The sequence below is a fragment of the Equus caballus genome, chromosome 8 (assembly GCF_041296265.1).
Source record: "Equus caballus isolate H_3958 breed thoroughbred chromosome 8, TB-T2T, whole genome shotgun sequence".
NCBI lineage: Eukaryota > Metazoa > Chordata > Mammalia > Perissodactyla > Equidae > Equus > Equus caballus.
In genome coordinates this window covers 83,482,052-83,496,164 of record NC_091691.1, presented here as the reverse complement: position 1 = coordinate 83,496,164, position 14,113 = coordinate 83,482,052, and the positions used below count along the sequence as shown (strand labels likewise).

Below are 14,113 nucleotides of genomic sequence, written 5' to 3'. Positions count from 1 at the left end.
CGCAAAGAAGCCTTTTTTGTCATGAGTAAGGGTCCCGACTGAATTGTCCCTTAGTTTTACATTAGTTATCCCAGGTTTCTAGGCTTTAGTTTGGGAAATAAAAAATATAACCCTGTTTGTTCTAGAAACAGTAATCATGTTGTTTCTGTAACATTATAAAGTTTAGATTTCATCTAGATCTTAGATGTGTTTATTACTATTGTTTCATGAGATTCTTTGTCTAATTACAACTGTCGTCAGTCTTGTCAGATTTTACTCTCAAGAGTATTAGGCAGATTCCAAACAGAGCGTGACATGTGTCTGAACTAACTGGGATAATAGAGAAGATTGCTTCTGCGTCTTAGACGGGGCTCTTCTTTGGAATTACTTGGACGTCATAGTGGCCATATGAGGTTCCCTTCTGTGGTGGGTGTAGTCTTTGAGTCTTTGTCTTTCAAGAAAAAGGGAATGAAAACCAACATGTGCATTGCCTCTACTATCTGTTGGCTATTGCTAGGATCTTTGACAACCATTAGTTATCTAAACTAATCCTCACAATATTTGAAAGATAAATATCCACCTCCTCTTTTTTTTTTTTTTTTTTTACAGATGGGAAAAAATAAACTTTCAAAATGTTAAATGACCCACCCAAGTTATAAACTAGTGAACAGTAGAGCCAGGATTTGAATCTAGACCCATGTTCTTTCCAATAATTTGCGCTTCTTCTCAGCCTAGGCAGGAGCTAATTAAGGATGTTTTCTTAAGGTCATAGGACCAGAAGAATCCTTGAATGCTATATTACATTGATGAATTAAAAAAAAAAATCCTGATAAATCTTTTGTCCCTTTGCTCTAACATTTATTCACATTTACATTTGGTGCCATGATTATAACACATGGATTAATGATGAAATACCACTTTGAACTGAGTGTGGATGTTTAGAAGACGCACAACCACAGCTTTTCTCATACGAAATGGGAGGTGATGGTGTGCTGTCCCACAGGCACCTGAAATTGTGTATCTTCTCTAGTCACACAGCTGTGTAGCAGTCGAAGCAGTACCATTCCCAGTCAATAGGGCAACTGGATTATTTAGGGACAATTTTCTACCACTACACCAGGTAGTTTATTTTGCATTCCCAAAGCATGCATGATTTGCCCTGGTCAGCAATGACTTTATCTGGTTGTTGGCATTTGACGTGCACTTGTTTTATTGCTGTCTCTTATTATCTTTCATTTTAGTCTCAGGATCAACAGACTTTTTCTGTAAAGGGCCAGATAGTAAATATTTTAGACTTTGAAGCCATATGGTGTCTATCACAACTATTTAACTCTGCTATTGTAGTGTAAAAGACAATACATAAAGGAATGAACAAGGATGTGTTCTAATAAAACTTTATTTACAAAAACAGGTGGTTGGCCAAATCTGGCCCACAGGCTGTAATTTGCTGACTCTCACCTAAACCGTAAGCTCCCTAAGGACCGAGGCAAAAGTGTCTCCTGTGTGGCAGACACTTGCCGGGTGCTGGGGTTATAGTGATAAACATGAAAGATAAGAGCTCCCTTTGGATTCCCTCGGTACCTGACCACAAGGCTGTTTTAGTTTTGTGTGCATGGCGAAATCTCAGGCAGTAGTCTTTGGATGGCCTTGAATGAGTCAGACGCCGAAGAAGCTCCATCTTGTACGACCTTTGAACTTGGTGTTCCTGTTCTCTGTCATCATTGCTGTGAAGCTTTCAGCCCTCGTCCAGTGGCTTTTTGGAAGTCCGTTACTGGGTAGTAGGTGTGAACTGTGGAAAGGTGTGAAAGAACCTTTCATAAGACAACTCTGTGAGCCCCTGAAGACTTCATTGAAAGTTTATTCTTTCCCTAGATCTTTGAAAGTCAGCTGTGTGGTAGGCACTGAGGATTCACTGATAGGACTCTGTTCTTAGAGAGCTTGTGGTCTGGTGGGGGAGGCAGATGATAAGTAAGGAAAAGCAAATGTATATTTACAAATCATGGTGCGTGTGAGGAAAGAAATAGAAATGCAGGTGGTCAGGAGGCCAGTGCGAGCAGGAAGAGGAGGGCAATCCCTGCTCAATACCATCAGTGCAAGTGGATGTTGAAGTTGAGACCTAAAGTGTGAAAAACAGCAGCCGTGCAAGGAACTGGGAGAAGAGCATTTCAGGGAGTAGGAAAAGCATATGCAAAGGCCCTGAGGTATGAAAGGCTTTGCTTACTTAAGGAACTGAAAGCAGAGCCCTGGGGCTAAGGAGTAGTGAGGAAGAAGGAGCTTGTAGGAGTGTGCAGAGCTCTCAAAGCTGGGGGAAATTTGGATTTAATTTAAAGTAAATTAAGTAGTGTATTAGTTTGCTTTAGTCTGCTTGGGTAGTCATAACAGAATACCACAGACTGGGAGGCTTAGACCACATATTTATTTTCTCACAGTTTTGGAGACTGGAAAGTCCAAGATGGAGGCGCCAGCAGAGTTGGATTCTGGTGGAGCCTCTCTCCTTGGCTTGTAGACACCCGCCGTCTTGCTGTGCCCTCACATGGCCTTTCCTCTGTGCATGCACAAAAAGAGAGAGAGCTCTCTGTTGTTTCTTTCTCTTCTTATAAAGACACTAGACCTATAGGAACAGAACCCATCCCATATAACTTCATTTAATTTTAATTACCTCCTTAAGGGCCCTATTTCCAAACACAGCCACATTGGGGGTTAGGGCTTCAGCCTTTGAACTTTAGGGGTTGCAATTCAGTCCATAACACCCAGGAAGGTTCTAAGCAGGAGAATGGCCTGACTCTGGGGACCTTGTGGAAGTTGATTGCAGGAAGTCCGTTAGAATCCACTTGCGGCATTTCAGGAGAGAGATGCTGGTGGTCTGAAGCAGGGCATGGCTGTGAAGGGGAGGAGGGAATGGACTGGAGGTGTGTGTTGGGCAGAAATGACTGGCCTTGCTATGTCTCGTGACTGTCACACAGAGTTTATTTATCTGCATCCCTCGATAACCTGGAAGTCTCTAAGTAGTTCTTGTCCTGGGTCTAGTGCGGTAGTCTGCACCTAGCAGGTGCTTACGGAGGTTGAGTAAATGCACAGGTGGCTGCAATGTGCTGGAGCGGTGGGAACAGGCATTCTAACATTTCCAAATCCATATTATATATTGTAGTGCCTGCCTTATAGGGATCTTGGTTTAGACCTGGAAAGCTTCCTTATGTTACTTAGGGCTTCAAATAAATGATTTCTTGATTTCTTCCTGGGGGCCGGCCCAGTGGTGCAGCGGTTAAGTGCGCATGTTCCGCTTCGGCAGCCCGGGGTTCACTGGTTCGGATCCCGAGTGCGGACATTGGCACTGCTTGACAAGCCATGCTGTGGCAGGCATCCCACCTATAAAGTAGAGGAAGATGGGCACAGATGTTAGCTCAGGGCCAGTCTTCCTCAGCAAAAAGAGGAGGATTGGCGGCAGATCTTAGCTCAGGGCTAATCTTCCTAAAAAAAAAAAGGAAATGATTTCTTCCTAATTTTTCTTTGATAGTCCTAAGATAACAGAGCTAAGCTATTCCCGTGTGTCTGCATTACACCCACATACAACAGAGAACTTCCAGCTTAGCTCAGGCTCCCTGGCCCTGCTTTCCAAGTTGGCTGCACAGATCTGCCTGTGGTGGATGTTCGGGCAGTGAGTAGTTGCTTTTGTAAGGCCTTGCTTACTTTGGATCATGTGCTAGTGGTTGTCGAATTCATTCCTTTCTGTTTGTCTGTTTCCTCTCTCAACCTTGGACTGGATCCAGTCTTAACCTGGGAAATAAGCGTGGAGGTGCTTGGCAATAATGAGGACGAAATGATCATTTACAAAAAGTTTCTGTAAAAGGTACTTAATGCCACTGACCTGTACACTTAAAAATGGTAAATTTTATGTTACGTATATTTACTACAGTAAAAAAATGTTTCTATATGGTGCTTTCAGACTTTTCAGTATTTTGTGTGCCCCCGTAAAGGAGAGATCAGATCCCAACTGTGCCACGGACCAGCTGAGCCTCAGTCTCCTTATCTGTAAGATGGCAGAATAATGTCTCGCAGGGTTGTCCTGCTTGACACATAGTTGGTGCTCAGTAAATGGTAACCACTTTTATGGTTTTTGTTTTGAAAGATTTCTGGTGAAAGTTTTGCCTTTGTGGGTTTGGCACTTTTAAAAAGAGTGTATTGAATTTAAATATTAGCTAAAGCATAGATGACAGTATATTACAAAGCCACAAGTAAGGCCATTTAAACATGTGTAAAATCCCACAAAATAGTCATATACAAACCCACAGAAAAATGGGAAAGAGGGAAAATGTTTTACTCTGCAATTAAGAGGTTTTAAAACTGAATATGCCTGTGCTTAATTGTACTCATATTTTATAGTAGTCTCATATTTTACTTCCCAACGAGGGGCAAATGCATTTTTTTTTTAAAGATTGGCCCTGAGCTAACATCTGTTGCCAATCTTCCTCTTTTTCTTTTTTTCTTCTCTCCAAAGCCCCCCCAGTACATAGTTGTATATTCTAGTTGTAGCTCCTTCGGGTTGTTCTGTGTGGGACCCCACCTCAGCATGGCCTGATGAGCGGTGCCATGTCTGTGCCCAGGATCCAAACCCTGAAACCTGGGGCCACTGAAGCGGAGCACACGAACTTAACCACTCGGCCACAGGGCCGGCCCCTGGGGCAAATGCATTTTAGAAGTGACTTTTGGAGATGGAAAAGCCTAAAGGGATAGCTCTCCACACTGTTCCGTTTGTTATTATAAATAACATTTTTTCTAACTGTGGAAATAATTGTTAACAATAACGATGCTAAGGTTTGAGTACTTAACCGTAGACTGAATACTGAAGCGAACACTTTACATGCATCATCTCCCTTAAAATCATGCTTGGCAATTGTTGAAATTTTGGAAAATTAATAAATATGTATTTACACAGTTGTCAATCATTGGACATCTAGGTTGCTTCTGAGTTTTACTGTTTTATATAATAGTGGACAAAATTCTCTTTGAATATTTGCACATTTCCTAGATGTACACTTGTGGCTATAAAAATTTAGATGTCCAAGATGCTAGATTTTGGTACAAAGCTTACAAATCAGCTAAATCGTTTCACTCAAGGAAACTTACGCTTGATTAAAATATGTAACAAACTGTAACACAAAAATAGGATATAGAAGATCTCTTTTTTCCTGGGAAATTTTGATAATTATTGTACAAGTTATTCAGCGTCCCAGAGTTTTGGTTTTCTCACTCTGTGGGGTGGAATAACAATAATGTCTTCACCATGGTGGTGTGGGAAGTTTCAAGGAGCCGATGGCTATACAGCATTTCATGCAGGGCCTGGCGTGCAGTTACCATTAAGTAAATGTGAGCTGCTATTATTAACAAGATTGAGTACACGGCAGAGTGATGCTTATGTAAATAATTCCAGGCTGTATGTGTATTCTCACGAATGTGAGGTATTTGTGTAAATATTTTCCTAATGTAAAAATAACTGTGGTGATACTTGTCACTTCTATGCGTCACTTCATACAGTGATATACACACAAGTACGAATTCCAGATACAGGGAGCAAGTGGTGGCAGTTAGGAAAATAGTCTGGAGAGTGCTCCCAGGAAGTCATTAGTAAAATTTGAGGACCTAAGCTTGTATTTAAAATGTATCACGGAGTAAAGGCTCAGAATATTAGCGTTAGCAGAAACCAGATATCTACGGCAGTAGTTTTCAAACTTTGTCAGCAATCCACAATAAGAAATTCAGTTCCATTAGGATCCACAATGCAAATAAATGTGTTTGTCTGTCAGTTTCATAAAACTTTTTCACCAAACAGTACCACTTATTGCTATGCATGCTGTATTCTGATATTTTATAATCTGTTTCATTTTATTTTAATGTTGGTTGTGACCCACTAGATTTACTTCGTTGTACAGAAACCCACAATTTGAAATACTGCCTTAAAGTTTGTATACCATTGTTTAAAAAAAAAAGTTTGCATCCATCTGTTTTTTTGTTGTTAATTCTCACCCAAGCATTTAATCAATAATGAATGGTTTTGTTCTTATTTGCATGATAATTTGAACTTTTGGGTGCTATTCACACATATTTACATATTAGTAAGATAATGTTCTGTTGGAAGGGCGTTGTAACCAGGTGCAGGCAGAATTCAACCAAAAACTGGGCAAGAGTCATAATTCACTCTGGTTTCTCTTTCTTTTAAACCAGATAGTTCCAATTTGCCAGCAGGATGGATACAGAAAGAGACTCAGAAACAACATTTGAGGAGGATTCTCAACCTAATGACGAAGTGGTACCCTACAGTGACGATGAAACAGAAGATGAACTTGAAGACCAGGGGCCTGTGGTTGAGCCGGAACAGAATCGAGTCAACCGAGAAGCAGAGGAAAACCGGGAGCCAGTCAAAAAAGGTAACAGTTGCTGGGACCTGGAGCCTCTGTCGGGTCCCTGCGAATCCTCACATGGGCAGTGGCACCGGCCGGTTGTAGATGGTCCAGGAGGCATCCTCTTCTCTTAGGATGCAGCCGGGAGAATGGCTGATGGGCTCAAACAAGTACGTGTCATCCTCAGGATGTAAGGCTAGTCAACCATACCTGACGAGTTCTACGGAGAAAATAGGTCTTGGTTAGTGTCTATATTTTTAGAAGGGAGTTACAAGGAGGAATTTGCTTGTTACTGCACACAGGAACCTTGGAGTTACCATACCTTTTGTTCAGTCATTTGTGAATATCAAATGGTTTGGGCTCTCTATCAGGAAATTTTTGATGGGTTTCTGCTTGCCGTGAGGGGCCTGTTATACAGCAAACTGTGCTACCTGCCCAAAGTCAGGGCAGTTTCAAGACAGGGTCTAGACCAGAGGTCAGCCACCTTTTTCTGTTAGACAGTAAATATTTTAGGTTCCATGGGCCCTATGGGCTCTGTCAGACCTTCTCAGCTCTACTGATGTTTCTTGAAAATGGCCATCGACAGTCCATCATTTAGGATAACAGAACGTACCTTACTTTTCCGATAATACTTTTTCCCCCGTGGCTTCTCTATTTTCATTTCCTACTGGTGCTCCCGCGCTGGCAAACCAATGTGGTCTTTTCTGGCGGCTCTTCCGCTCCAGGAGGAAGCAGATCCTTTTCTCTTTGGACCCCAGATTTGCTCTAGATTTTAGGTCAAAAATGGTTCCTCCACAGCCCCTCAAATTCCAGGTAAATAACTTTAGTTTCCCATTCACAGAAGTCTCCATGAAATTATTCTGTTTCTGGCTCCTTAGATGCATCTCTCTACAGGCTCCATCAGAATAACCTCTGGTTTTTTTTCTTGGTTCCCTAAAGTCTCCATCGTTGCTGGTCTGCGCGTCCAGGTCGGCCAGAAGTCTGCTTCCCTTGGGTCACTCCCTACCTAGGCTCTCCTTCTGGAGTTCTGCTGCCTGGTTAAACTGAGTTTGGTTTGTGGGGTGGTTGTTTTTTTTTTTTTTTTTTTTTTTTGAGTTTTCACCTGTAGGAAAAATGACAAGACATGAAATCCAACTTATGTAATGATTTTTCCTGGTCTGGTCAGAGGGTGCCTCTCTTCAGCCGTTCTCTGTGGGGAGGTTCTTGATGTGGGGGAGTGCATAGGTCCATGTGGGCCCCCTCCCCCTGCAGGCTCTGAAACCTGGCGAGGCCAGCAACTCATGTACATCGTTTGCCCATCCTCGGCTCTCCATGTCAAGCATTTAGAATTATTAGACCTTACTGTGGATTTCTGGCTGTAATGTTAGGCTATTGATTATTAATACTTAAGTGCTTTCTGCCTCAAAGCAGAAGGTACTAAAATCATGATAATTGAGCTAAATTAAAATGGAATCACTGCCAATTTGAACAGGAATGTGGCCTCTGTCGTAACAGGTCCTGGCTGGATATTGTTCAAATGGGGATAAAGCCGAAGTAGCCTGACAAGTTAGCAGGGGAGTTCTACTTGATTGCCCAAATAATGAATAACATGTTTCTTCCTCATTCCTTCCCCCACTGTACTTCTGAGTTTCTTATCACAATCTTAGAATCTCCACCATGTGCGGATAGCTGATGAGTTGGCAGAGAATTGGCTCGGTGGGGTTAAGGTGAACGTTACTGTTGGTGCTCAGTGCCACTCTATCAGATGTGGGATCCAGGATGCAACCAAGGGACCAGGGTTGGTTGTCTGCAGAAATGTCAGAGCAACATGTAGAAATTCTCATGTCTTGTTTTTCTAACTCTGTCTTCACATTCTGGTGCTCAGGGCCCTTTCTTGATCCTTCAGTTTGCAGGTCATATTTCTTGTAGATTTCTACCCTCAGCATACAGGCATTGAGGGAGCTTGACTTGATCTTGACTCTTCATAGTCTTTTCCAGTGGTGGCTTATATTTCTAGAAGAATTTGGTGGTTCTCATTTCTCAAAACCTCTGTCAAATGACTTTGCCTGTGACTTTAAAAAATCTTATTATTCTAACACCTCTATCTGCCCTTGCCAAACACACAGAGGACATTTAGCAAGTGCTGGAATGCTGGAATTCTCTTCCCCCATTCCTACTTCTGCCGTGCCTTCCCCACAACCAATCTGCTTCCTCTCCTCCTCTCTCCCTCCTTTCTTCCTCTGCATCCCTTTTCCCTTCTCTTAACTTTTTTCTCATGTTCTCACTTGGCCCTTTTTCCAGTTAAGCCCAATGTCGCTCTGACTTTTCTTTTTAACCATCATCTATCTGTCTTGACGTTTTACATAAAGGACAGTTTCTTCCAAGAATTCAGTTCTTTAGAACACCAGAGCATGAGTCACTCTGTGAAGTCCCGTTGGGTTGAGTAACACCAGGGGCCAGTGCCCGTTGCAGAAGAGCAGTGCCTAAAAGTGCGTGAACCACATTCATCTCTTTAGCAATACCGTCTTAGTGCAGAAAGTCGGTTTTCTTTTTTTAAAGATGCCCTAACCCAGCTGAGCTTTAGATGTTAAGCAAGTGTTAGGAGAGACCCACTGCAAATGCTTTCTAGTCGAAGGACCTTTACTGTGTGCTGTGAGAATCAGGAACGAGTGTAAACATGCTGTTAGAATGTGCCAGGGAGGAAGAGAGAGGCCCACAGATTTTACCGAAGTAACTTTACCCTTGGTTTACTTTGACAAAAATGAGCGGGAATGTTTTTCGTGCTGTGGGATGAACACTCTCATTTCCTGAACATACTGGAAAAGTATTACTCACAGTGTATTCTGGGAAACACTAGTTCTGCCAGATGCTCCAGGATGCAAAGATTCTATGGTCCCTGAGACCGGAAACTCCGAATTCTATATATATCCTCTTCTTGGAGTTGAAGGTTGTTTATTAGCATAAAAGCGTCTAAGAAGTTCTGGCTTTAAAGAAACCTGTTTGATTTTATTCAGTCACTGGTTCCTAAAATTCCTTCTAGAAGGCTAGGATTTTTTTCTAGCTTACCACCTCACCATCCTGGTCTCCCTAGATCAACTCCTTGGGTAATCCTGTGCCAGTCAGGAGCCAGCCTAGAGATGAAGTCCTTGGGAGTAACTGAGTGCTCTGGAGAGAGTTCCTGGATCAGTGCAAATTGGCTCTTTCTTCTGAGCCTGGGGATGGAATGAGAAAGCTGTCTCCTGCTTCCTCGGCAGCATTGCTTAATTGATGAACTCTCCCCTCTTCCTGCTCTGGCTGGCTTACAGATACACTCACAGCTTCCCTCCTACAGCAGATTCTTACCTGAGTCCTGCTTTCTGCCTCGAGCTAGTGTTATATCTCCTGTTCTCATAGCCAAGCTTCTGGAAACCCATTTCTCCACCACTGCATCCTCCCGTTCTCCTGGGTTCTTCCTCTCCGTGGGCTGCCCCACTGCCCTATGGATAACACTTTCTTAAAGGTCACCAAGAACCCCGGTGCCAAGTCCAGTGAGCTTTTTGTCAACCATCGTCTTTCAATCTCTGTTGTTCCTGAAGGGCTTGGCCTTTTTAACAGGCTCTGCTTCAGGAAATGCTGAGCTCCTTGGCAGATGATGACACTCTCTTGTCCCAACACTTCTCCAATTTCTCCTTCCTTCTGGCTACTCTTGCCCCCTCCTTCAAGTATTCACATTCCTGTTTGTACTCTCTTCTCTCTCTACAGGCCTTCCTTTGGCAAGCTAATCTCCTTTAGTCTGCCTCACGTACCACATCTCTGTGCGGGACTCTGAGAGGCGATGTGCGTGGTGGTGAAGAGGGAAGATGCTGGTCGCAGACTGTGTGGGTTCCAGCCCTGCCTTCCCCACTTTCTAGCTGTGTGCGCTTGAGGAAGGGACTTCCTCTCTCTGTGGCTCAGTGTCCCCTGCTGTAAAATTGGCCTAATGCCAGTACTTACTTCATTGGGTGGTTGTGAGGATTAGATTAGAAAATAAACGTAGAGGACTTTGAACGGTTTCAAGCATGTAGTAGGTACTCAATAAATAGAAGCTGTTGTCACACACCCCACCAGTGCCTCCCTTAATGTCTTTCACATCAAACCTAAAGCATCTACCCCCACACATCTTCTCCTCTCTCGTGTTTGGATCGTCAGATCTTCTTGTCCCCCCATGCCCTTTGGGGTATTCAGATGCTCCTGGACTCCCCAGGCTGAAGCTACAGAGTCATTCTTTTCAACAGATCCTCCCGTCCCCAAATCCAGGTACAGTGAATAGATGGAGAGATGAATGGGATAAACACAGTTAATTTTCCCAGCAATGAGTTTGCCCACATACTGAAGACATTTTTGGTGATTTAATGTTGTCCCTGCCTCTGCCGTCTTATAAGTCTTTCCCATGAATCCAGCCTCTCGGCTTTCTCTTTGTTTGTAGACCTGTGGACACATAGGCTGACCCCACCCTCGTGCTTTCCTATGCCCCAGTGGTTTCTCAGATAAAATCTTAGATTGGGTCTCAGAATGTTCGGCACGCCTGCAGGAGGTCAAGGCATAATTCTCTTCAAATAGAGAAGACAGAAAACTGTATTTATGGGAAAGTCCATCCAGGCACATATAAAACTACAGGGGCAAAGCTAAAGCTTGCAAAAGAGCCTCACTCAGGGCATGACTTGGTCTTTACATGAATTTCATGAATTTCTGCTCCAAGAGCTATGACAAAGGAGTCGGCCCTGGTTAGGGGTTAGGGATGGCTTCCTTGTGAAAAAGCCGTGCCTGAGCTGTCAAATGAAGAATGAGGAGGAGTTAATTAGGGGAGGGGAGAGGCAAGAGGGTCCCGAATACGGACTGCATACTGAGTCTCTGTGGCAGGAGGAAAGGTGGCATGCCTGTGGCACATGGAGGAACTGAAAGTAAGCCTCAGGGAATGAGGATGTCATGAGAAGAGAGGATTAATGTGTGCTCACCCACCTCTTTTTCAGCACCTATCACAGTGTAATTTAAAAACTGGGTGACTGGTTGTATGTTGCCCATCTTCCAGCTAATATGTAAGTGCTACCAGGGCCCAGGGTTCAATCTGTCTTATTCCAAGCTGATGTTGGCGCACCAGCCTCTGTGCTTGGCATGTTGTACAGGCTCAGTGGACATTTGTGATGAATGTATCGGAGTGTTTCAACAGAGGTATGAATAGGGAACCAGGTGAGCTCTTCAGTGGCCTTCCCTGGTCAAGGAAGGCTTCCTGGAGGTGAGGACACCTGAGCTGAGTCCTAAGTAAGTGTGAGAGGTAAATCGACCCTGGTGGTCTCAGGAGCAGGGTGTTCCAGGCTGAACCATAAAGGAGGGCTCAAAGGAGTTGAGAGTTCAGGAAACTGCAAGTCATTCTTGGAGCCTAGATGATAAGATGGGGCAGCGGCCATACTGAAGAGATTGGACGCTCTCCTGAAGGCCTCAGGGAGCCATTAAAGCATGGGCTGAAAATAACATGGCTAGGTGTGCAGTGGCCTCCTCCCACTACGACCTCTCCATAGCCAGGTTTGGTCTTATCAATCCAGTCTTCATCATGGAAAAAGACTTCATTCCACTTGGAATCTGACTCCATCACCTTCCCTTGGCTGCTCAGGCCCATATGATTTGGCCCTGTCTTTCTCTTCTGACTAGGCGGGTTGCTTGGGGCTTGTATCTTTACTCACCGTGTTCCATCCATCCTGTCCTACCCTCAGTTCCTAGTTCACACAAGCATTTCTCTTCCCCATGACTTTCCAGCCACTCTTCACAGTGCCCAGGGCAGCCGCTCACCTGTGGCTCACTCCTTCTCACACTTCAGGTCTCAGTGTAGACATCACCTCCTTAGAAAAGCCTCTTTGAGCCCCACTCCCAGCCCCAGCCTGGAGCAGACTCCCTGTTATAGGATCTTAGAGCCCTTTGTACTTCCCTTTATACCCCTGAGGGCATTTATGATTATGTCCTTGGATGACTATGTGGCTAATGAAACTCGCTCCCACTAGACTGTTGGCTTCATGAGAATTGGTGGCCATGTCTATCCCATGCAGAGCACATAACAGGCACTCAATAAATATATGTTGGGTACATGAATTTATCATAGAAATCCCATGTTGGCAGCAGTGGGGAGAAGGGAGTAGATGATAATCCAAGTAAAAAGTGGTGAGGACCTAAACCAAGATGGCCAGGATGGAGAGAAGTGGACAGATCATGGTATATGTTAAGGATTTGATATTCACAAGTCCCATTAGATGTGAGGGTCAAGGTAAAAAGAGGCCTGAGGACTGATTTCTGGCTTACACACCCCAGTGGATATTCCAGTCATCTATTGCTGCATAAAAAAAAATTCCAAACTTATTGGCCTAAAATGACCGTTTCACAATGTTTACAGATTCTGTGAGTCAGGAATTCAGACAGGACTTGGTGAGAATGGCTTGTTTCTGCTCTAGGATGTCTGGGCCCTCAGCTGTGAAGCCTTGAACAGCTGAGGTGACTTGAACCCCTGGGGCCTGGAATCATCTGGAAGCTTGTTCATTTCTATGTCTGGCACCTGAGCTGGATAACTCAAAGGCTCGATTGGGTCTTTTGATGGGAGCACCTCCACGTGGCTCAGGCTCCTCCCAGCATGGTGTGGTGCTGTCACGGGGATGTTCTAAGAGGGACCATTTGGAGAACTAGCATCCCAAGAGATCAAAGCAGAAGCCGGTAGAAGAATTTGCACAGCATCACTTGTGCTCTGTTTTCTTGGTTGCAAGAGAGTCACTGAGGCCAGCCCGATTCAAGGGAAGGGAAATTAGATGCCACTTCTTGATGAGGGAGTAACAAGGTCACACTGCGGGATGGGAGATACTGTTGCGGCCACCTTTGGAAAGTGCATTCTGCCTCAGTGGATAATGGAGCCATTTGTGGAGATGAGTAATGGGAGGGGGAGACCCTTTGTATGTCAAGAAGAGGACTGTTTTCAACCTGATGAGTTTGGGATATCCGTGGGACATCCACTTGCGTGACTGGCCAGCCGGCTAGAAATATAGGATGAAATGCTAAGAAATGACCAAGAATGGTACTGCCTTGTCTCTAGGAAGTGACAGAATTGTAAATTCTTAAACATGAGGTAATAGACAGCACTGAGCTTTGGTTCCCAGACTGCAATCCTTAGTGAGAGTAGTTGATTGACTTTTGGGTTTTGCTGCACCCATGTAAGTGGCATATCCTTTGGGAGAGGGTGAGTTCAGGTACCTGTCCCCACCCCTCCATAAGCACACATGCCTACTGCCACACGGCACAGTCATGTGCCAGCACCAGGGCTTCCTGGGGCTATACTTGCCCCATTTGCCCACCTTATAGTGCTTGTGAGGTTAACAAAGATGCCTGACTATGGTGTATTAGACTGACTAATTCTGATTCTACAGCTTTGGAATTGAAGATGATTCAGACAGAGGCTTCAATGTCATTACTCTTTTTGTTTTTTGTTTAAAGCCAAGTAATACTGTGAACAAGACCATTTAGGGGATGCTGAGCCACTCACAGAGCAGCTTGTCAGGGCCTTTGAGGCGCATGCCTGTGAACGTAGGCTGGGCATGCGCAGCTATCTCTTTGTTAGAGGCAGTCCTCAAAGACCTGGGTTGCTTGCTCTCTGTACTTGAGAATACAAAACTGCGTTTCCTTCAGAGTCTTTTCCAATTCAGAATTTTGTTGTTCAAAATTCTGTTCAGGGGTGACACGATCATTGGTTGGCAGTATTTAAGATGGAATAT

The 14,113-nt window shown here is 44.1% G+C and overlaps 1 protein-coding gene across 3 annotated transcripts in view; it reads left to right on the top strand.

Annotated features, from left to right (window-relative positions):
• ATP8B1 (ATPase phospholipid transporting 8B1) overlaps positions 1-14,113 on the top strand; it is a 111,532-nt gene that overhangs the window by 46,383 nt on the left and 51,036 nt on the right. For 2 of the 3 annotated variants that reach the window (XM_023647868.2, XM_023647869.2), the window contains exon 2: positions 6,199-6,401. In XM_023647868.2, the coding sequence (XP_023503636.2) occupies positions 6,221-6,401 (181 nt within the window). In that variant the 5' untranslated portion in view covers positions 6,199-6,220. Of the gene's footprint in view, positions 1-3,746; positions 3,827-6,198; positions 6,402-14,113 lie in introns of all 3 variants that reach the window. The other variant, XM_070275741.1, reaches the window with a different exon arrangement.